This window comes from Tamandua tetradactyla, chromosome 3 (genome assembly GCF_023851605.1).
Source record: "Tamandua tetradactyla isolate mTamTet1 chromosome 3, mTamTet1.pri, whole genome shotgun sequence".
Taxonomy (NCBI): domain Eukaryota; kingdom Metazoa; phylum Chordata; class Mammalia; order Pilosa; family Myrmecophagidae; genus Tamandua; species Tamandua tetradactyla.
This window is the reverse complement of record NC_135329.1, coordinates 60,041,950-60,065,609: the sequence shown is the minus strand read 5'-3', so window position 1 is coordinate 60,065,609 and position 23,660 is coordinate 60,041,950. Positions and strand designations below refer to the sequence as shown.

Genomic DNA, 23,660 nt, shown 5'->3' with positions numbered 1-23,660 from the left:
TCTGTTCTTACATTTAAGACATTGATTCATTTTGAGTTAGGTTTTGTATATGGAGTGAGGTAAAAATCCAACTTCATTCTTTTGCATGTGAATGTCCAGTTGTCACAGTAACCCTTCTTCTCCCTCTCCACTACCTCCTCCTCATTATCTTGACTCTCTTACCCTCTCCCCCTCACTCCCTTTCTCATTCTCTGTCTTAGTTTCCTGGGGAAGTAGTAGCAAATCTTTCCAAACTGGGTAGAGACTGGGACACTCTGGTCAGTGGACTCCATTCTGTCTGCTCCATCACCCAGATCCCAAAAGTACACCTGGCACACGGAGAGAACTACTGGGGCAGATACCTGTAATATATGATCTATTTCCTTGGACTGTTTTTGTGGTAAGGGCAGGAAGTAGGGGAACTGGGCTCCTGGAATTAGGCCATGGATGCTACAGAAAGAGCTCAAAGCAACCTGGGCATGAGAAAAGTCAGCAGATCATCTGTAGAACTCCAGAAGCACCACAGCTTCCCTGACCCAAGCTCTGGCACAGAACTGATGGGGAAATACAGAGAAAACTGCTTAAGAACTTTCTCTGAAAGGTTCAGGGATCACTTCAAGGTCATATTCCTCATGGGCTGATCTGCATTATCTGTGAGCTGGCTGATACTGTTGCAGCCTGAGCAGGTGGCTGCTGTGGTTGAAGACTCAGATGGAGCTGGGGGCTTGACATACATAGTAGTGTTGACTGAGAAACAACATACAAGAGATAAAAGGCCACAAAGATGTTTATTTGGGGTATATAATTCATAGACCACAGAGTCAGGTAGCAACCCAAATTGTGTTCTATCTAGGTGTTTCTAAGCAAAGGTTTCTAAAGACTACATAAGTTGCTTGATATTGGTAGATATTCAGGGTGTTCTAAATGTCCTTCAAGTTATATAGTTTACTGACTTCTTTCTTTTGTGGTTTGTTTTTGGAGTCCTTAGGATTCTGAGGAATAGTATTGCTTGGGGGTTTTGATACCATTGCAATTTTTGTCATCTGACCAGGACATGCAGAACAGTTTCCAGACTCTATTTTAAATTCCTTACCCAAGGTAACCCTATTTTCTTTTATTTCTATTCACAGCAAGAACCTTCCCTTCCCCCAGGCTGAAGCCTGAGGTCCCAGAGAAGCAGGTGCTTCCTGCAGGGTCTGTGGTAGTTCTCCTTGCTCCTTGGGAGGGAGATGGTGGCCCCAGATCCCAGTCTTGAGGAATAGGGCTCAAGGCACTGAGAAAACCTATTCATGAGCTCTGAGCCTTCCTATATGCGTTGGAGAACATAAATCTTACGAAAAGGACAGATCCCAAACCTTCTCCTCATCATGGACCCTGTCAAGGCTAGACAGGAGAAGCCACAGCTGCTTTTCAGCATTGTTCCCTCTATAGAACAACTGACCTCCTCCTTCGTTCTCTCCCTGCCTGACCCCGATTCCTTCTCTCCTACTGGGGACCTCTCCTCAGGTGCTTCCTAGCCATTTTCCCTAAGGTCTTAAGCAGTGAAGTCCCCCAAGGCTCAGCCCATATGCTTTCTTCTGTCCCCTGGCATCAGGTATCACCAGAGGTCTCCCAAGCACCTCCTACCAACCAGGTTGAGCTAACATCACCATTGTCTTTCAGCTGTACTTATCTATAGCCTTGCCCCAAGCAACCAGGTTCTTGTTGTCCCTCCAAGAACTTCTCCAGAAACAAGAACCACACTTTTGTCCCCCAAACTCTATTGGTGTTACTTGAGAAACTGTGCTTGCTCTCCCTGCTCTCCATCTCCCAGAGTCCACTCAGTTCTGCCTTGACCCCTGACCCCCTCCACTCTGATTTGCCTGGAATTACTGACCTGCTCCCTTCCACTTCATCTTTCCTGGAACACTGACCCCTTTCCATTCCACCCTGCCTGGAATCCCTATCCTCCAGTTCTCCACACCAACCTACCTAGAATCCCTGCTGTACCCTCATCCATTCCATCTTGTCTGTATCTCTGACTTCCCCCTACAGCCTCTATTCCATCCTACCTGGACCCCATGGGAGGCCATAACCATCTCTCATCTTTATACTTTACTCTCTACCTACCCCACCTTCCCCAATACTGATCCACACTGTATCATAGGGCACATCTACAGTGAAAGTCCTTCTGTAGCCTCCTGCCATAGGCAGCTTCCTTGCTGGGTACATGATCCTACTTCAAGTCCAGCCATATGACAACCTGCCATTCTCCAGAGGACACAGTAGACCTCTGCCTTGGCTGTATCTCTGCCAGAAGTCCTCCACCATGCCCCCTGTTCCCACCCCATGTTGTCATGGCAAGATGCCATTTACCTGCCCCTCCCCCAACAATTCTCAGGGCACCATTGTCCCCAGTACTTCAATGTCTGGAACCCTTTTTGCCCACCCAGCAGTAACCTCTGAGGGCACCCCCCTCGCATTCATGCCTGGTCTGCAGGAGCCTATGTCTCTATAACCCTGAGTACAAAGGGCTAATGTGCCTGAGGGCTGACACCCATTCCCAGGACAGTTGGGGAGGTGAACACAGACCTCCCCTCCCCTTCCAACAGACCTCCACACAGAGGACACCTATCTTGGACAGTTGAGGTCAGGTGGAAGCTGCCAGTCTGGCCTGGGAATAGGGAAGGGAAATCCCTACCTTCAACCATCCTACCCTTTCATCTGCCCCTATTCCTCCAGCTGATAGAACTCAGAACAAACAGCTCAGAACCAACAGCTCTGGAAGGGTGGGAGGGACGACCAGGCACCCACTGAGTTCACTGGGATGAACTCAGAACAGGCCCTGCCCTCCAGCAGCTCACATTTCAGGGAGAGACTGGCAGTGAGCACAAATATAACAGTGGGTTTACTTTCCACATGAATGATGCCAACAAAGAGATCAAAAAGCTGCCTCAGAGCAGGGAGGCTGGCAGACCCCCAGAGTGGCCATGCTAGGAAAGCCTGTGGGTGCTATAGGGGTCTAACATATGGCAGCCCCAGCTCCCCATGTGACCCCAGGTGTCCACCCTCATGGCTTTTCTGTCCAGACTCCAGAAAACACCACAAAAGACAGAGAGGTCCATATGTGAGTTTAATGGCCTGGCCTATACGTGCTCTGATTTCTAAAGCAAACAATGTGCTGTAGACTGCTATAGTAGCAGCAAGTCCTTTACACTGTCCCCAACCTTAATGGTGCAGGGGAGGGGTTGTCATGTGGCCTTAGCAACCTCCTGGGCCACCCTCCTCTTCCTTGCCTAGACTCCGGGTGCCCAGGAACTACCTGGATTTTGGCTGAGCAGAGAATCACAGTGCTAGCTGGGACCACAGTGACTGACAACAATACAAAAACCCTGGCTTCATCTCTGCTGGGCTGGCAAGGCAGGGTCTCCAAAGAAGAGAGGAGAGCCCTGAGGGACTGTCCCCAGGGCATGCTGTCAGTTCTGCAAGGGGGTGGGGTGGGGAGACCAGAATAGACAGAAAAGGAGAGATGAAGAGATGGGCCATATTGAAGGAAGAGGGGGAGAAATCTTGGGGTAGAAATGCATAGATGTCAGGAAAGGTATGGGAAGATGCTTGCCATATGCTGCCTAGGTTGCCTGGGTGGGCACTGGAGCCTGCCATCTCCAGAAGCCTGGAGTTGTCTGAGTGGGATCTGCGGACTGCTATATTCAGCAGCCTGGGTTTGACTGGGTAAGGGGAGGGGCCAGCCATACGTAGCAGCCTAGGGCTGTATTTGTTGAGAGCCACATGGGGCAGAATCAGGACAGGGAGAGTGAAGAATGGCCAGCCACAGAGAGCTTGGCTTGAGCTTCAAGCTGGGCAGCACATCAGAAGCAGGGGAAGTGGTGACCCAAGAAGACAAATGCAGCCAAGTATCAGGAAGGACTTGTTCATCAAAGAGGCAGGGACTAAGGGCAATGGTGACATTTGGAGGGGCAGTGGGGTTGGAGAGGCTCTTCAAGCAGAGAACAGATTTTCTGGGACCCTGGGCTCCCTGTGAGCCCCCTGGGAGATTCAGGTTGTGGGGAGTTTCTGTGGCCCCTAGCACAGAGTCCATACAGTTTGGCTACAATTCCTTCCAGTCCTAGTGCCAGAGCAGCCCATTCACCAGGTGATTCTGACATCTGGTGCCCTGAAACCTGGTGCAGTGTGATCAAGTGTGCTGAAGCATTTTGGTTGGTCTCAAGATCAGGAGGACAAGAGGTTCCTGGTCTGGCAGAGGAGGGAAGGGGAGACTCACTTTGTATAGGAGAAGCAGGTAGGTGCAAGCTGTGCTATTGTTACCCACAGTTCTGGAACCAAGGAGCCCCTATCACCCTTGCACCAGGTGAATGGGCTACTGCAGCTTCTCTGCTTGGGCTCAGGGTCAAGGTCCTAGGGTCCACAGGTGGAGGAGGATCCGGTATGGCCATCACTACCATCCTGGAAGTCAGCAAACCCTGGATGGACAGGTAGGGTTATGGCCCCACTAGTGAGTTGGGAGTTGACAGATCCCCTGCATGGCTGAGTGTGTAAACAAGGCTCACAGCTGGGTGGAGAGAAGCCACAGGCACAAACCTGGCTATGAATGAGAAATTGCAGACAGTACTGGGACAGGGTCCCGGTTACCTGGAAAGTTTGCGTGCCAGCACCCTGTGAGTATGGTATTGAAATCTTTGAGTGCTGGAGCCAGTGCTTCCCGAACATCATCACCCCAGGTGAGTCCCCCACTCAACCAACTAGCAAGCTTTAAGTAGGTGCAGAGAATTCAAGCCCTGCCAGCCCTGGAGCCATTTCTGGACCCAGCAGGGGCTTCCTCTCATGGGGGATGGGAGCTCAGACCAGGCCTGCAGTGTCTGTGCTGCATGGTGTTATGTGACAGTGAATTAAGCATATCCATTAGTGTGTTTATGGCTACTTGAACTACTGGGGCTTGGGCGCTTCAGTCACCGTTTCCTCAGGTAACTGCTCCCTTGCCCACCTTCAGTCTTAGCCCTGGGGGTCTCTGTAGCTGAGGCATGAGTCCAGCTCATTCTACTGAGTGCCCTGGGTGGTTGGGCTTGTCTGTCTGGGGGGCCTACGGCAGGGTTATGGAGGGCAAGAGCAGGGATTGTGTCTCTGCATGATGCTTTTGACTCCTGAGGCCACGGCATCCTGATGATCATCTCCCCAAGTGAAAAAGCTCTTTCTCTCCACCTCCTTAACCTGCACTCAGCCTCTTCTGTCTGGAGCAGGGACTGAAATTTCTAGAGACACCCTGGCCAGGGTAGGGCCTCCGGGGTCTCTCCAAAGCCCTCTGTGCATGATCTTGTTCTCTGTTGTGCAAAGGGTGTTTTTCAGGTTAAGGGGATCTCTGCTCTGCAGACACAAACTGGGCAGAGGCATACTTTGTGTTCGGGGTATGGGTACCTTAAGAAATAAGGCTTTTTGCCATGGCTGGACAGCACAGAAGAAGGGGTGGGTCAGGGAATTTGTTCAACTCTCAGTGGGGCCCACAGCAATGTGATGAGTTTGATTTTTGGGGACAAGGAACACAGGTCACCGTCTCCTCAGGTAAGTCCTCTCAGCTTCTCTCTCCAGCTTCTTTCTGAGGGTTTTGCTATATCTGGGGGGAGGAAATGAGGGTGTCTGTATCTCAGCCTCTGAAGGACTGGGTACTGTGTGGGAGTCTCTGAAAGCAGCCAGTGAAGGGTCAGGACCTCACAGGACACCCTCTTCTCCCGAACTCTACAAGCTGGGAGTTTCTCTAGGGTGTCCACTGCCGTTGGCCTCTGGAGTGCCTTGTGGCCTTTTGGCCCACCTGGGCTTGAGTTGAAAAGGTTCTGCTGTGCCTGACAGCCCCCGTCTGGGGCATGAAAACATTAGGAACAAAGCTATTTTTTGCCACAGCTGGTTCTGCTGTGCCTGGACAGGCCCGGGGTAGCAGGGCTGGGTCATAGATTTTGTACAACCCCTAATGGGGCTCACAGCAATGTGATTATTTTGATATCTGGGGCCCAGGACTGGTGGTCACCGTCTCCTCAGGTGAGTCCATTCAGCTTCTCTCCAGCTTCTTTATGGGCATTTCTGCTGTATTTTGGGGAAGAAATGAGGGTGCTTGGATCTCAGTCCCGGAAGGACTGGGTACTGTCTGGGGGTGTCCAGAAGGGGCCAGCGAGGGGTCAGTGTCTCTCCTCCTGGATTCTGTGACATGGAGGTTACTCAGGAGTTTTGACTACCCTTGGCTTTTGTAATGTCCTATGTCCTGGATTCTGTGACATGGAGGTTACTCAGGGGTTTTGACTACCATTGGCTTTTGTAATGTCCTATGGCTTCCTGGTCACACCAAGCTCCATTTGCAGCCCTGACTACCTCCATTAGATACAATTTTTGTCTGGGGCCCCAGATTGTCACAATGTGACAACATAGTTGACACCTGGGGCCATGGGACCATGGTCACCGTCTCCTCATGTGAGTCCTAATGCTGATCCCACTTAAAACAGCATTTTAATTATTTGGGTGAATTTATGGTGTCTGGGTCTCAGAAAGACACCAAGGCATGTCAAAGGTCAGAAAACAGAGCCAAGGAGAGGGTCTTTCCTCTGCCTCCATAACTAGGAACATAAGATCAAACCGCCCTTCTAGAAGGCAGCCTGCTGCTAGTCTAGGTGTTTTGGGGTCCCGACCAAAGGTGGCCACTCTCCATTTCATTGAATTCCTCTGCAGGATGCAATATCAGGGAATGTCATGACTCTGGGTCATAATCAAACCTTCCATCTACCTGCAAGGCACCTACTTTTAGGGGCAGTTACTGGTCTTAGATTATGTTTGACTTTTGAGTGCAAATTAGGACTTGTCTTCAGTGCAGGCTAGTCTGTTCATCTCTCTCAGACTGTCCAGGCAGGCAAAAGGCCAGGTTGGAATGTTGGGTCTCCAGGGCCAGCCGAGGAATCCAGGGCCCTCTGACCCCAGACAGAGAGAGGGCTGAGTATGGAGATCCCAGATAACAAGACGTGGACCATTGGCTTCCATGGGAGGCTGTGAAACACTGCAAGATTTCTGCATGGTCCATTTTCTGGGCGACAAACAGTGATGTGTTTTTGTGGGGTGGGCATGGAGAGTTCACCATTGTGACTATTATGCTATGGACGTCTGGGGCCAAGGGCTCGTGGTCACCGTCTCCTCAGGTAAGAACAACCCCTCTGGGGCCTTCATTTTCTGCTTATTCTTATGTTTTTTTTTCCCTCCTTCCCGGGGATGTATCCCCAAGGGTCCTAAGGGGCTGGCCGGGAGGGGATGAGGCTTGGGCTGCCATAGAAATTTCAGAATTCCATTACTTCTCTGATGCCTTTCTAAAATTCATGATGTCCCACTTGTCTGAGGGGGTGCCTGAGCTTCTGAAAAAGGGAATCGCTGGCCTGAGCATTTGAAGGGCCATTTTTGGGCAAATTAGTCAGAAAGGATGGGATCCTCCCAAGGGCCAGAGGACAGTCTGGACCATATAAGCAAATACTTCTGTTTTGGAAACATAGTGTTCGCTGAACAGTGTGCCTTTCTAAATAGTGTCTTTATACTTACACCTCATGTACAGAGCACAGTGAACTATTTCCTTTAGAATTATGAGATATATTCTGTGACAGATTTGTGCTAAAATTCTATGTCAGTTAGAAAGAAAATTGCCTCCCGTAAGTATCTCAGAAAGGAAAGGCATGTTGTCTTTGTCTCGGTAAGCCTCCAAGGGCTGGCCCTGAGAGGGCTGCATGCTGGCAATCTGTACAGGGACCTTTTAGGGACCTTTGTTTGTGAGGACAGTTTCTAAAAGTGATTTAAAGTATTAATAGAGATTATATATTGGAAGTGGTTGAGGAAGATAATTGAGGATAATGTTACTTAAAATTTTAAGAAATTGTCCAGTATGTTAAATTTTAAAATGCCAAAGGATTTAAAACTCAGATTCAATTAATAACCATGAGTTCTGTCTTTCTGTATTGATAGTATTATGGGTTCGGCAAAGAGATGGTATAGTAAATCCAGTTTATTTTAAAAAAATAATTGAGCTATTTTCCAAGACGTTGGTGTTGAGTTAGAGGCAAGATGGCTGCGGGCTCGCCTAGGCACCTGCAGCAGGTGGCCGGAAGCAGGTCATGTCTGGAGTCTATTTCAGGAACTGAGAAAACACGATTGGTAAATTTAGTTTATGGTTCTGAAGAGGTGGTTTTCAGATGTTTTTGCCTAGCCCCATATACCCAAAATTGTTCCAGTGAACAAAACAACACCTGGGTAATTTGCATTTCTAAAATAAGGTGTGCAACCTGACAGAAACTGTGAGGGTTCCATTTTCAACTATTTGATTTTAATTTTTCATGCTCAGCTTTATCAACTTTTAATTTTTGTTCATGTTTCAAAGTAACATGTTTAAGAAGTCTTAGTATGTTTTGTGAATGCAATAAGAACTTCTTTCATTGCTTTGTTATTCTCTCTTTTGATAACTAACTTCAAACAATTTTCACTGCCCCAGAGCATTATTCTTGTAAAGATTGTGTTCAGAATTATTTAAGTTAGTTGGTTTTCTGTTTGTGATTAAGAAATACTTGAATATTCTGAAAAGATTACCTTTATTTCAGTGTTTTTCAAGACCATTCTTCAAGTATTAATTATAGATGAAGTTTAATTAAGTTAAATGCATAGATTGATGCTGGATTATTTCAGTAAATGTGCTAATTGGTGGATTAAGAGGAAAACAGTTGGATAGAGCATCAGAAAGGAACTTCTGAAGCAAAGCAACTCCTGGACCTCTTATGAAGTAGTTTCTGTTTTTAATCTTGGCTGAGCTTCTTAGTGGAAAGAAATAAGAAGGGCAGAGAACAGGGTTCCTATCAAGTCTGGCCTTGGCTGTGCCATCTCCTGGAACCACACAGAGTCTGGAATGTGCAGTTGTAGCTTTTGCCACTAAAGGCCAGCCCAGCCATTTATGAATTCACCATTTTTAAATGGATTTGGAGGAATTAGTCAATACCAAAGAACCCCAGAGAGTGTGCCAGTGACCAAGCAGCAAAAATGGTAAGAAGGCAGCCTGCACTGCCTGATTTAATACTTATAAATGTTTGTATTTGATGTTTTTTTTTTCTATTGTGGAAGGAAATCGGTCTTTATATTATTTCTTGCTGAAGAGAAAGAGACTTATTTGGATGATCATCCCTTGGGTGATCCTTGGTGGATTTAGACATATTTAACTTTCCTTCAATGATGTTTCAAGGAAAAAAAATAGTATGAACTGATACATTCCTTATTGTTGATATTGTTTGTGATACTTTAAAATACACAAAATATTGTTTAAATTGTCTTTATTTAAATTATAAAAGCAGCTTTGGAATTTAATCATTGTTGTACACTCCCATACTTTCCAAGAGCTTTACAGTAAAAAGCATTGTCTAAAGGGCCAAATAAGATAAGATTAATTTCCTGGTAGTTTTGTCTTTTAATTTCCTGGTAGTTCTGTGTGTGTGTGTGTGTGTGTGTGTGTTTCTGTTTGTTTGCTTGTTTGTTCACTTGTTTATTTTTTTTGCATGGGCAGGCACCAGGAATCAAACCAGGGTCTCTGGCTCCTGGTAGTTTTTAATGATGAGTTTTATCTTGAGAGAATTTAGTTAAAGAGCCCACTTTAGACTGAGGACAGAGGAATTTGGGTTCAGAGGAATTTGGGCTCAGAGGAATATCCAGTAAGTCAAAATGCCTGAAGGGAGGCATTTCTCAAGTCTCCCCACCATCCAGAATGTGCAGTTGTAGCTGCTGACTGTACACAAAAAAGCCAAGCTGCTGACTGTAGAGCAAAGGAGACGCTTTCATCTTTTATGATAGGATTTGCTGTTTTTCAATTCTTGTCATATGTTTTAATGGATTTAAAGTGGGATAAACTGAAGGAAGGTACTGCTTTGGAGCCAAAGCCAGTGGCGCTAGGATGTGAGGACTGGGATTTGGAGTATGAAGTGTAGACAGCACAGAAGGAAATCTATGAGGGTGGGGAAAGTCAGGAAGAGGCACCTGAAAAGAACTGGTGCTGGGCTGAGCTTGGCTATGCAGGGTTCATGGAATGCCATGGCTTTAGCTGAAGCAAGTAAGTTTGGTTGGCCAACACCACATCACCTGGCTTTTGGGGCTCCATAGGCTGCATTAGGCCAGCTAAAGCTGAATTAAGCTGGGCTGAGTTCTGCTGGCTGAGCTGAGCTGAACCAGCAGAGCTAGGCTGAGCTGGGCTGAATTGAACCGGCACAGCTGGGTTGAACTTGGCTGAGTTGGGCTGAACCATGCTGAGCTGACTGGTGAGCTGGGTTGAGCTGAGCTGGGCTAAGTTGGGCTGAGCTGAGCTGGGCTAGACCAGGCTGAACTAGGCTGGGCTGAGCTGAGCTGAATCATTCTGACCAAAATTAACCAGCTGAGCTGAGCTGAGCTGAACTGGTAGAGCTGGGGTGGACTGAGCATAGCTGGGCTAAATTGGGCTGAGCTGGACTGAGCTAGACGGGGCTGAACCAAGCTGAGTTGAACTGATGAGCTGGGCTGAGTAGAACCAGCAGGTCTGGCATAGCTAGGCTGAGCTAAGCTCAGCTGAACTGGCATACCTGGGCTGAAATGGGCTTGCTGAGCTGGGCTAAGCTGGGCTGGCCTAAAGTGAGCTGAGCTGGGCTAGACTGGGCTGAACTAGGCTGGGCTGAGCTGCATTGAATAAGGCTGACCTAAATTCACCAGCTAAGCTGAGCTGAACTGGAAGAGCTGGGGTGGGCTGAGCTGGACTAAGCTGGACCAAGCTAGACTGAGCTGGCTGGCCTGAGCTGAGCTAAACCAGGCTGAGCTGAACTGATGAACTGAGCTGAGCTGGGTTGAGCTGGGCTGAGCTGGGCTGGGCTAGGCTGAGCTGAACTGGCATAGCTTGGCTAAACTGGGCTGAGCTGGACTGACCTAGATGGGGTTGAACAAGCTGAGTTGAACTGATGAGCTGGGCTGAGCAGAGCCAGCAGATCTGGCATAGCTGGGCTGAGCTAAGCTCAGCTGAACTGGCATAGCTGGGCTGAAAACGGGCTTGCTAAGCTGGGCTAAGCTGGGCTGAAAACGGGCTTGCTAAGCTGGGCTAAGCTGGGCTGAGCTAAAGTGAGCTGAGCTGGACTAGACTGGGCTGAACAAGGCTGGGCAGAACTGTGCTGAATAAGGCTGACCTAAATTCACCAGCTAAGCTGAGCTGAACTGATAGAGCTGGGGTGGGCTAAGATGGACTAAGCTAGACCAAGATAGGCTGAGCTGGCTGGCCTGAGCTGAGCTAAACCAGGCTGAGCTGAACTGGTGAGCTGAGCTGAGCTGGGCTGTGTTGGGCTGAGCTTGGCTGAGCTAGGCTGAGCTAGGCTGAACTAGGCTGAGCTAGGCTAAGCTGAACTGGCGTAGCTTGGCTAAACTGGGCTAAGCTGGGCTGAGCTAGATTGGGCTGAACCAAGCTGAGCTTAACTGATGAGCTGAACTGAGCAGAACTCGCAGATCTGGCATAGCTGGGCTCAACTGGGCTGAGCTGACCTGAACTGCCACAGCTGGGCTGAACTAGGCTTAGCTGGTCTGAGCTGGGCTGAGCTAAGCTAGCTGAGCTGAGCTGTACCAGGCTGAGCTGAACTGATGAGTTAAACTGAGCTGAGCTGGGCTGAATTAGACTGAGCTGAACTGGCATAGCTGGGCTGAACTGGGCTTAGCTGATCTGAGCTGGGCTGAACTGGGTTGAGCTGAGCTGGACTGAGCTAAATTGGGCTGAGTCAAACTAAAATAGGCTGAGCTGAACTGGCGAGCTGGGTTGAACTGAGCTGACAAAGCTGGGTGAGTTGGGCTGAGCTGGACGAAGCCAGGCTAAGCTGGCTGGGCTGAACTGGGCTGAGTGGTGATGAAGAAGCTGGGCTGAGTGGGGCTGAAGAGGCTGGGCTGAGCTGAACTGAACTGGAAAGCTGGGTTGAGCTGAACTGGCAGAGCTGGGCTAAGCAGGGCTGAGCTGGACTGAGCTGGACCAAGTTGGACTAAGTTGGCTGGACTGATGTGGGTTGAGCTTTGTTGATCTGAGCTGGCCTGGACTGACCTGAATCAGGCTGAGCTATACTGGTGAGCTGGGCTGAGTTGGGCTGAGCTGGACTGAGGTGAGTTGGGATAAGTTTGACTGAGCTAAGATGAACTGAGGCAGCAGAACTGGGCTGAGCTAGGCTAGTCTTCCCTAGGCTGGACTGAACTGAGCCGGGCTAAGCCAAGCTGGCCTGGGCTGAGCCAGGCTGGGCTAAACTAGGCTGGCCTGGACTGGCCTGAGCTGGGCTGAGCTGGGCTGAGCTTGGCTGGCTGGGCTGGGCTGGACTGAATTGGGCTGGGCTGGGTTGAACTGAGGTGGGTTGAGAAATGCTCAGCCTTGTTGAACTGGCTGGGCTAAACTGGGCTGAGTTGGACTGAGCTGACCTGGCCTGGTCTCGGTTTAGCTGACCTGAGCTGGGCTGAGCTAGGCTGGGCTGAGTGGGGCTTAGCTGGGCTGGGTGGGGCTACGCTGTGCTGAGCTTGGCTAAGCTGAGCTGAGATGGGCTGAGCTGGATTGGCCTGGTCTGGTCTGGTCTGTGTTTAGCTGAGCTGAGCTGAGCTGAAATTGACGGAGCTGAGCTGGACTGAGCTGACTTGACCTGGTCTGGTCTGTGCTTAGCTGAACTGAGATGGGCTGAACTGGCCTGGCCTGGCCTGGTCTGTGCTGAGCTGAGCTGAGCTGAGGTGGGCTGAGCTGGGCTGAGCTGAACTAAGTAGACTGAGTTGGGCTGAGCTTTGTGGGTTCTTCAGGGTTAACTAAGGTGAGATGAATTGGGTACAGATGGGCTGAGCTAGCTGGGCTGAGATAACTAGTGTGAGTTGATGGGCTGCTTTGGGCTGGACTGAACTAGGCCTGGCTAAATAGATCCAATTTCAGCTTAAATGGCTCTTCTGTTCTGGATGGCATTGTAGTGTGCTGACCATAGGTGATCTGGTTGGGCTAAGGTGAAGAGGGCTGAATTGGGCTAGCACTAGGCCATATCCAAGTATACCCACCCCCAATCCCTGATACCTTGCACTCTACACTGAGCTGCTCACTCACTAGACTTCAGGACTGGACTCTGCAGCTCAGCACCCTGAGCTGCATGGTGCTTCTCTCTGGATGGCAAGATCGGTGCTAGTGAAATGGATCTCCTGCTTTGACAGGAAGTGTTCCGTCACCGGGACTTCCCACACATTCAGAGCAGCAGACTAAGGGTGGGCAGTCTGTGTCTGGCTTTTTCATACCCCAGGGCCTTCCCTTCACCATGGTTTCCTACCACACTTTTGAGCTACTCGCAGCCAGTACTCGGAGGTCTGCAGGTGGGCTCAGCCACAGTGGGATGAGGATGGTAAGTAGTTAAGAGCACAGAACCTGCTGAACTCCATCGACCTGGACTCACTGAGCTGCCTCTCACTCACCCATTTCTGCTTGTTGAGCTCTTACTGGTCCTGCCTAATCATCCCCTCCCTTCTCTTTTTTGTCCTTTCGGGTCCTCAGAGAGTACATCTGCCCCAACACTCTTCCCCCTGCTCTCCTGTGAGAATAGCCTGGCCACAGACAACCTGTTGGCCCTGGGCTGCCTTGCCCGGGACTTCCTGCCCAGCTCCATCACCATCTCCTGGAAATACAAGAACAGTACCTCTGTCAGCAACCAGAATTTCATGACCTTTCCATCAACCCTGAGCGATGGCAAGTACATGGCCTCCTCTCAGTTGCTGCTCCCTTCCTTGAGCATTGTCCCTGGCATAGATGAGTATCTGGTATGCAAGGCGGCACACAGCAGCGGTGAGAGGACCGTGAACGTGGATCTGGCAGGTGAGACCAGGGGCTTTGAGTTCTCTGTGGGCACACACTCTCTGGTGTGGTGGGACCCAGTGTGAAGCTGGGGGTCACCCGCATGGTGGGCAGGAGGCACAGCATGGGGGCCTCTGGCCAGACCACTCTGACACCTTTTCCCATAGGTCTGAGGCCTGAGGAACGGTCGCCTAACCTGACTGTGTACATTCCACCCCGGGACGCCTTCTCCAGTTCCAGCCAGCGCAAGTCCAAGCTCATCTGCCAGGCCACAGACTTTAGCCCCAAAAAGATCTCTGTGTCCTGGCTGCATGATGGCAAACTGGTAGAGACAGGTTTCTCCACGGGTGCAGTCGAGGCTGAAGTCAAAGGGTCTGGGCCGGTCACCTACAAAGTTACAAGCACACTGACCATCAGCGAGATCGACTGGCTCAGCCAGAGTGTGTTCACCTGCCGCGTAGAGCACAATGGTGATTTCTACCTAAAGAATGTGTCCTCCGTCTGTGGCACTGGTGAGTAGACAGTCCCTTCAGACTGTGGTCCTGGCCCCAAATCCAGCACCTGACCTCGTGGGCCCAGGCAAATTGCCCCCACCACCCCCCCCCATATTGATAGATGCCTCCCCAGATGTGATCTTCTGTTCCAGACTGGGGCTTCCCAGGGCTAATTAAGAATAGTTACTCATGGGTGAGGCAAGAGAGCAGCCCTGCAAGACAACATGGGGCCACTAATATATGCCCCTTTGCAAGACCATTTGGGACCCAAGAAAGCTTGGCACAGTTGACCTGGCTCTCTGGGAGAAGACAACACCTTCTTTCGATTTTACATGCCACTGCTCACTGAAATCAACTTTCTCTTGACTCAGGTCCATCTTCAGCCATCAAAATCTTCCCCATCGCACCCTCCTTTGCCAGCATCTTTCTCACCAAATCTGCCAAGCTCTCCTGTATGGTCACAGACCTGGCAACCTATGACAGCCTGAGCATCACCTGGATCCGCCAGAATGGCGAGGTTCTTAAAACCCACACCAACATTTCTGAAAGCTTCCCCAATGCCACATTCAGTGCCACGGGTGTGGCCACCGTCTGCATGGAAGACTGGGAGACTGGGGACGATTTCACGTGCATAGTGACCCATACGGATCTCCCCTCCCCACTCAAGCGCACCATCTCCAAGCCCAGGGGTGAGACTGGCTCTCCTTCCACTTGCTCTCTCTCCTCACCTGGGAATTGCCCCACAGGCCTCTGGGTGCATTTGAGACACCCAAGGGCAGGCGGGGTCTTGCAACTATGCCCAGGAATCCTCTCATTGACCTTCTCTTTCTCCCCCACACCTCAGCTTCCCTTCCCCGTTCTGAACATGAGCTCATATCCACAGCCCTATTCAGTCCATTCAATATCCTATCTTTGCTTGCAGGGGTTGCCAAGCACACGCCAGCCGTCTACATGTTACCACCCACCCGAGAGCAGCTCAGCCTGCGGGAATCAGCCTCTGTCACCTGCCTGGTGAAGGACTTCTCCCCTGCAGACGTGTTTGTGCAGTGGCTACACAAGGGGCAGCCTGTGCCTACAGACAAGTACATCACCAGTGCCCCAATGCCTGAGCCCCAGGCGCCTGGCCTCTACTTCGCCTACAGCATCATGACTGTATCCGAGGAAGACTGGAGCAGTGGAGACACCTACACCTGTGTCGTGGGGCATGAGGCCCTGCCACACATTGTGACCGAGAGGACCGTGGACAAGTCCACTGGTAAACCCTCCCTGTACAACGTGTCCCTGGTGTTGTCTGACACGGCCAACACCTGTTACTGACCACACTGGGGTCACTGTGTTTGCAAACTAAACATGTCAATGGGGAGTGATGTCGCATTTTATAAAAACTAGAAATAAAAATATCAGTTAAAAAGATGCTGGTCCTGAGTGAGCGGGTTTCTCCACCTGCCTGAGGCTGGGGTTATGCTGTGCCCCCATGCCCCCATATCACAAACCACTCACCCATTTGCCCCTCCACCACTCTCTGCCACCACCCTGGGGAAGTCTTCAGACAGTGTGAGTCTGGCAGACACCACAGCCAGAAGGCCCCATCCTCACTGCTCTTATAGCTACTTCTGGATAGTTGGTGGGAGTAGACCCACACAGGCACAGGCAGCACACACAAACACATACATGCCCACACACAAACACACACACAGACACATGGACACACAGGCACATAGACACAGACATACATGGGGAACAAGCACAGGAACACACATACACATGCACACATACACACTCCCACATACACATACGTATGCACAGACATAATGATGCACATGCACACACAAATACAGACATGAACACACATAAGACACACACATGGGTCTCCATGCACACACATGGGCACATACACGTATGGGCACACACCCAGGCATACCTGCTTGGGGACACACACCCCATACACAAAATCACATTGACCATACACATGCACATATAGATACACAGACACTGGGAATGGCATATTCATAGCAAGACAATTCCTCCCCCTGACACCTCTCCTCTTGAGCCATCTCTGCCCCCGTACAGTGACTACCACAGAGCTTCCTACCTAAAACTCTGCTTGTCCTCTGTCTCAGCTTGAATGTGCATTCAGGGACAGCCTGGCTTAGAGGATGACCATGGCTACTGTACTTCTGCCCAGGGAAATGTCTCCAAGATGCATGCTGGGCATGAGCCTGAACCCTCTAAGGTTTATCTGGCTGGAGCACCTCAGGGGAGCTGTGGTCCCTCCCAGTCCGGGCTCCTGGTAAAGGCAGTTCCCTACCCCAACAGCACCCATCTGTGAATAGGACCAGGAGACCTACCCCATGCGCTGATTGTGCCTAGAGGAAGCAACACTCCTTGGCAGCTCTTCTTTTTAGTAGGAAGTGGCAGGGAGATAAATCTGAGCCAGCTATTTCCTCCAAACACAACTCATATGTCCCTTGGATTAGGGAACAGGGGTACTCAGGAGGCAGAATCTAGCCAGGAAATCCCTGAGCCAAGAAGACCCAGATAGAAGAATGGGATAGAAAGTGAGATCCCCGGGAACCATGCCCAAAAGGCAGTATATGCCTAGGGGTTGCTTCTGGGGCTGCTTCCAAGATGCCCTCAGGGTCTCAGCCCATTGCAGGCCTGAGCTTCAGATACCCTCGGTGGCCTATTTGTGCTGCAGATTCAGACCCACTCAGTTTTCTCAGTCTGCCCATCCTAATATCAACTTCCCTGAGCCACAGGCTGTCTGCCTGTCTCCTTTGTCCCAAGGGTCATAAGTTTGGATGGGGCAGGACAAGCCAGCCAGGAAATCCCACCACGGTCTCTCAGGCATGGCCTCCACATTGAGAGAGAGGGATAGAGTGAAAGAGGAAAGAGATGGAAATTGAGAGAGAGTTGTGGATAAAGATAGAAAGAGAGAGAGGTAGAGATGGAGATGGAGACAGAGATGGAAAGAGATAAGAGAGATGGATATGAACAGATGAAGAGAAGAAGAGATAGACAGAGATAGAAGTAAAGATGGAGCTAGAGAGTGGAGATGGAGGCAGAGCTGGTTAGAGATAGAGATGGAGATAGGCATAGACATATGGATATGGACATGGAAAAAGAGAGCTGGAGATAAAAAGATGGAGATGAAAGATGGAGAAAGAGAAATTCAGATAGTGATGGAGGTGGAGAGATGGAAATGAATATAAAGATGGAGATGGAGACAGAGAGAGAGAGATAGAGGGAAGTGAAGACAGAAGAGCAGCCACGGGCAGGTGTCCAGAAGAAGAGAACTTTCAGACACAGTTGTCCACCATGCCACCCCTATAGTAGTCCATGGACAAACCCTTCCCCTAAACTACAAGATAGAGGGGACACCCCTTTATGTTTCTTTGTCTCATATGACCAGGGAAACTGTGCTCCCAGCTGTGTCATCACCTCTTCAAGGAGGGTCCAGTACACACTTAGGTCCCAACCTCTGGCCCCAACCCAGGCCTGGCCTGCCTGTGTCTGTATGCTGCCTCTTTCATTCTCTTCCCACCCTTATGGCTTTAGCACAAGGGTGCTTTGGGTCAATGACCTACCCAAGCTTAGCCTGTGCTCTTGTCTCTGTGTAACTCAAACACACACCTCCTCATCAGATGTTTGGGTGGACCCACGACACACTTGTTGGTGACTTGTCCAGACAGAGCCCAGGAGCCCCCAGCCCCAGAAACAAATAGCAGGTGGCTGCTGCTCAGAGCTTCATCCCAGTAACATTCCCACTAGTCCTCCATATTCTCTCACATGTCCTACAGCTCTATGCATAGTCTCCTTCTTGTGTTCTAGCTTCTGCTATTCCTCCCTGCCTCACGCCCTACTTAAGGGTGCAGCACAGCCAAGAACAAAGTATTGTCTTATCCCAGTGGGGTGTGCATCCTTCAGTAGCTCCAGCAGTCTGAACAGTCCCACTCTGAACCCACCCCCCAGCCCCCAGGGAAGACCCCAGCAAGGTGCTCTGGTCCCAAGCCTGATCCCTTCATCTATGTTGTATCCCCTTACAGAGGGGGAGGTGAATGCTGAAGAGGAAGGGTTTGAGAACTTGTGGACTACAGCCTCCACCTTCATCGTCCTCTTCCTCCTGAGCCTCTTCTACAGCACAACGGTTACCCTGTTCAAGGTAGACCAGTCCTGGGTGGGCATATGAAGTAATGGAGTGGAGTTCCAGGAAGTGGCCATCTGTCCAGTCCTCACAGTCATGCTTAGAAAGTGTTCAGAGTGTATAGGAGACCCTTGTGGTTCTGCTAGGTACCATGTTCAAATAGAGGCCTTAAAAGCCTGGATCCAAGATGCTAAGTGTCACAGACATGGTTGTCCCCAGTCCTGGCATTCTGAGCTCTACTTCTTCATCTATGAAATGCAAAGAACATAGACTGGCCCTCTTATGACATGCATGGAGGAAGCAAAAGGAGATAAGGCTTAGGAAGGGAGTTTGGAGACAAATGGAGCCACTCCTGGAATGGATGGGACCTTAGATCTGGGTCCCACCACACTCGGGTCTACAAGTTATTCCTGCCCCTCCCTATTGTTCCCAGCTATAGGAAAGTCATTCATAACCATCTTTGTCATCTGCAGGTGAAATGATCCATCAACAGAAGGAAATCCAATCCCAAAGAGAAGAACCAAAGGGGATCTTCTTTCCTGCTTGGGGATTTTCCCAGGCTTGTGTTAACTGTTGGCTTGAAATCTTCTCCCATGTCTTCCTCCAGCTTTGAACCCTAAAAAACAGGCTTCTTTCTAGATACAACCAAATCTCTATTCATTATGTGTGGAATCTGAAACTGTGGACTTCTGCTCTGTATATGTTTATTGTCTCAAAATAAATATGCATATTTTATCTTGTTAAACTGCATTTTCATGAGTTCTTTATTTGTTTTATTTTTATTTTTTGCAAACTGCACTCCTTTCTTGTTGCACGAGTACTTCCAAAGGGGCTGTGGGAATGTCTCAGCAAGGATTAATGGTGGGGTATGCTGAGAAAGAGACCATGACAACATGACAAGAACGTAAGAATGTGGGTCCACACACCTAACCCTGGGGTCTTGCGGCTTCTTGCGCTTAATATAAGGGTGCCAGACTAGCTCAGGAGAATTCCAGGTGTCGTCTCCCAATTCTAGTAAGATTGGAGAAGCTACCATTGCCTGGAGGCACTGTCCACTCACTGGGGCCACAGAGGTAGGAGGATTCCTTAGGAGGTTAGACCATTATGCTCTACGCAGCAAGTGAACATGCTCTGGCTAAGCCAGTTGATCTCGCAATGGTCAGCATGCTGGTGACCTTGTAGGTGGCCAACCCAGACCCTTTGGCTTTGGACTCGACCTCATACATGAAGAAGACTGTCCCTACCAGCTTGCCATTATGCAGCCAGGACAGAGAAATCTTCTTAGGGCTCACATTTGTGGCTTGGCAGATAAGCTTGGACATGCACTGGCTGGAACTGGAGAAGGTACCCCAGAGAGGGATGTACCCAGCCAAGTTGGGTGACTGTTTCTCAGGCAGTGGTGTAGGGAAAAACGTACCAGAGTGGTCTGGCCAGAGGCCCATCCGCTGCCCCTCCTGTCCACTCTGTGGGTAGCCCCAGCTTCACACTGGGTCCCACCGCACCCAGGTCTTTCTTTGCCTACAGAGAACTCAAAGCCCCAGGACTCACCTGACAGATCCATGTTCAGGGTTTTGTCGTCACTGCTATGCCCCAGCTTGTATACCAGGTACTAATCTATGCCCAGGATGGTGCTAATGTAGGGGATAAGCAACAGAGAGAAACTTGGTGTCACACCTTGGTGACAGAGTTGGCGTGGCTAGCAGGACCCTCTTCATACAACTTTCAGCTCAGTATGTTGCTGCTTGTTTCAGAAATAATTCATGGCATGTGGGGTGCATGGAAACTAGTAGGGATTCAATATCAGGATTCCGGAGGAGCTAGCTGTGCCATCCAGAGCTCAGTGTGTGCGTACCATGTCTACATGCTGCGTCGGTGTGTCTGGGGTGCTGTAAAAAAGTGCCATAGACTGGGCAGCTTAAAAAACAGTAATATGTTGTCTCATGGCTGGAAGTCTGAAATCAAGGCATCTCCTTCTTAAAGGGGAGAATCAGTTCTGAGATACTCCCCTGGCTTCTGGTGGGTGGCCGGCATTCCATGATGTTCCTTGGCTTGTGGAATAACTCAATCTCTGCCTCCATCACATGGATGTCTCTCTATCTTCTGAATGTGCCCAAATTTCTTCTGCTTATGAGGATACCAGCAGTACTGGATTAGGACCCCCTCCAATCCAGTTTGGCCTCATCTTAACCCATTGTACCTTCAAAGAACTTTTTTTAGTTGGAGTCACATTTTAAGGACTGGGGTTTAGGAGTCGCTCAGATCTCTTTGAGAGAAACAAATCCACCCATAACAATGATGTGATAAGGAGATGCAGTGGCACAGGGGACATAACTTGCAGGAGTATCGGGGACCATCCTTCTTTGCCTAAGATGGCATCATCTGCAGCAGAAGCCATTGACGTGAGTTGGCAAGTGAAAGCACATTAGGAAGGGGCTTTATGGGACAGACAAAAAACAGAGGAGAGTGTCTATCACATGAAAGAACAGTATGGCAGGAAAGTGGCAAGGGAAAATCAGTGAGAAATGAAATTCATGGGCCGAGGGCACCCAGCTAGGGGCTTGGCATTAATGTTCAGTGAAGGTAAGACTTATTTTAACTAATGAAAGTTTGGCCCTATCTTAACTAATCACATCTTCAACAACCTTATTTCATAGGATTGGGGGTTAGCACTTGAGCATGTCTTTTGGGCGATGCGACTCACCCATTATGTGCCCTCTGAACACAGTGTGGTCAGTGAGGATGGCCAGAGTTGTGCAAAGTACAGGCAATGTCCAGGCTGGCCTTGTGAAGAAGGCAGGTGGTGGGAGTGCAGAGGAAAAGCCTGAAAGTGAAACCTAGCAGAATCCTGTGACCCAGAGAGATCCAAGAAAGGAGACATTTGGGAATGATCCACTGGCCATGAGCCAGGCTGAAACTTGAGAGGAGGGCTTCTAGGCTGAGGGCCAGCTATCCTGGGGATCGGGTGCTGGGTCCCCTGTGTGCCACTGCACCCCGCTCTGAATTCAAGATGCATGTGCAGAATCAAGAGAAAGTTCATCTTGCCAGCCACGGCTCAATGCAAACTGCTTAAATGTTCCAGTTTCATGTCCATAAAATGGAGGTCATCATGGGCTCAAACTCACACCATGTGGGAGGGCTACATGAGGTGCTCCTATAGTGAAAGACATCCTCAAGGAGGCCAGGGGAACAGGAGCACCTGCTTGGGTCCACTCATGCAGCCCATGGGGTCATGGAATCTTTCCAGTAACATCTATGCACAGGTGCTTAGGGGGAGGGCAGGGCTAACAGACCTGAGCCTCAAGAAAAGCGAGGACACTCATGAAAGGCGCTGAGCTCAGAATCTGAGAAATGACCTGGGGAGAGAATGAGGGCAGCTTGTTGAGGTGGTGGCTTCTGGGGTGCTAGGGACAAGTGTGAGGGTAAATCTGCCAAGGACAGTGTGAAGTTGGAACTGTGTCACTTCTGTGTTGCCCTGAGCTCAGGAGAATAGGAAGATTATTTCTGCCTCGAGAGGACCAACAAACTATGCGGAGAGCACATCTACATGCCAGATGAGAGTGGGACTTATGGCCCTACCTGAGCAGTGGCAGGAAGATGACATGGGCAGATGGGTGGGAGAACATAAGATGAGGACACTGATGTTGGCAAAAAAGGCAACAGGAGGGTGATGTCATCAGGGTTCCTGGGAGACTTGGAGACTGGTTGATACTAAGTCGAGTCCAGGGGTATACCATTCTGGGACCCACCAATACTGTGGTTGTAGTGTTGCTCCCTCAGCCCAGTATCCACGAAAGACAGACACCTGCGGGCCAGCTCTAGTCATTCCTATGTCCAGGATGAGCACCTGTTGGGCCAGGCCAGAGCACTCTAGGGGTGGATAACCCACATAGAATCTTCATCTAGAGGTTGGCTGTGTTGGAGCCGGGGACTGACTGACCCCTTCTGTAAAGATAGGCCAGCTCAGAGGAAGGTTTTGCAGAAGCAGAGCCCCTGAGTCCAGGCATCAGGAAGGGAGGCATCTAATCCCAACCAGTTGCTACCGGGGAGTCCTACAAAGGGTGAGCCACTCACCCTTCTTCAATGACAGGACACTAAATGCCCTCATGAGGGCCTGGAGCACCCAAGGCTGTCAGGTGTGTGGGGTTCTTGGACCTTGTCTGACACAGAGTGAAGCCCCCTAAAATAGGGTATCCTCCTGCCCAGGTCCCTGGAGTCAGGAGAGTGATATGGAGAAGAGATGGTGGGGTTGGTGGGAAGAGCAGTCCCAGGGCCCAACTTGAGGGCTGTCTGGGCTCAGGAGGGAGCCTTATGCATGGGGGACCCCTCTGCTATACAGAGTCCCCTCCCCTGAAGGGCTTTAGGCAGCTCTAATCCAGCCACAGGGCTTGAGGCAGGAACCCCAATTACTCTCATTCAAAAGGACAGGAGGAGCAATCCTTTAGGCTACATCTCAGGCTCCCAGCCCTCCACACCCATGAGCTCAAGGCTCCTCTGTGTTTTCCAGTGACCGCAGCAACCCCGGATGTGTACTCTCTCTTCTCTGGGTGCAAAGCCCCAGATGACTTCGTAACCCTCATCTGCTTGGTGATGGTGAACATGCCTCGGCCAATTAATGTCAGCTGGAAAACCGAAGCCCAGGAGAAAAACATTGTGACCTTCCCAGGTGTACAGGGAGAACACAGGTACATCCTGAGCAGTCAGCTGTCCTTCCCAGCCAAGCAGTGGAACAACGGGCCCCACACCTGCATGGTTTCCTACCCCAACATGCCCAAGAGCATCGAGAAGAACTTCCAGATGCCAGGTGGGTCCCCACAAACAGTCAGCCTCCTGGAGCAACCTAAGAATGGCCCTGCACAATTTCAGTCACCTTCCACTCAGAGCCTGATCCTGAGGAATGGAGGGACTGGGGCCACAGCCGAGGTGCACTAGCCCCACCCCTGCACTGAGTGCACCTTGCTTCTTACCCCACTCCTGTCTCATCTTTCCCTTCCCCAACAAGACCCTTCCTATATGAGCACTGCTCATAGGGGCCATTCCCATTTTAGCCCTCCCTGCCTTGCCCATCTCTAGTTGTCCAGAAGGTAGCTGCTGGGAGTAGAGTCTCCCACAGCCAAGTCTCCCAACCTGTGGCCTTGCCCAGCTCCCAACACCCTCCTGCCGGCCACGAGTTCCTTTTTATCTATCTTCCTGTCTATATCTCAACCTC

The 23,660-nt window shown here is 50.2% G+C and overlaps 2 gene segments (V, D, J or C); both read left to right on the top strand.

The window, feature by feature from the left end:
* The first annotated feature begins 5,883 nt into the window (after positions 1 to 5,883).
* LOC143677353 (Ig mu chain C region membrane-bound form-like) lies at positions 5,884 to 19,199 on the top strand. The segment is given in 7 exon segments: positions 5,884 to 6,003; positions 13,520 to 13,837; positions 13,984 to 14,328; positions 14,682 to 14,999; positions 15,233 to 15,565; positions 18,357 to 18,472; positions 18,928 to 19,199. Coding segments are annotated over 6 exon segments (1,275 nt in total).
* Positions 7,152 to 23,660, top strand: part of LOC143677354 (Ig delta chain C region membrane-bound form-like) — a 40,604-nt gene continuing 24,095 nt past the window's right edge. The window contains 2 exon segments of the C gene segment in view: positions 7,152 to 9,018; positions 22,959 to 23,255. Coding sequence covers positions 23,042 to 23,255 — 214 coding nt within the window.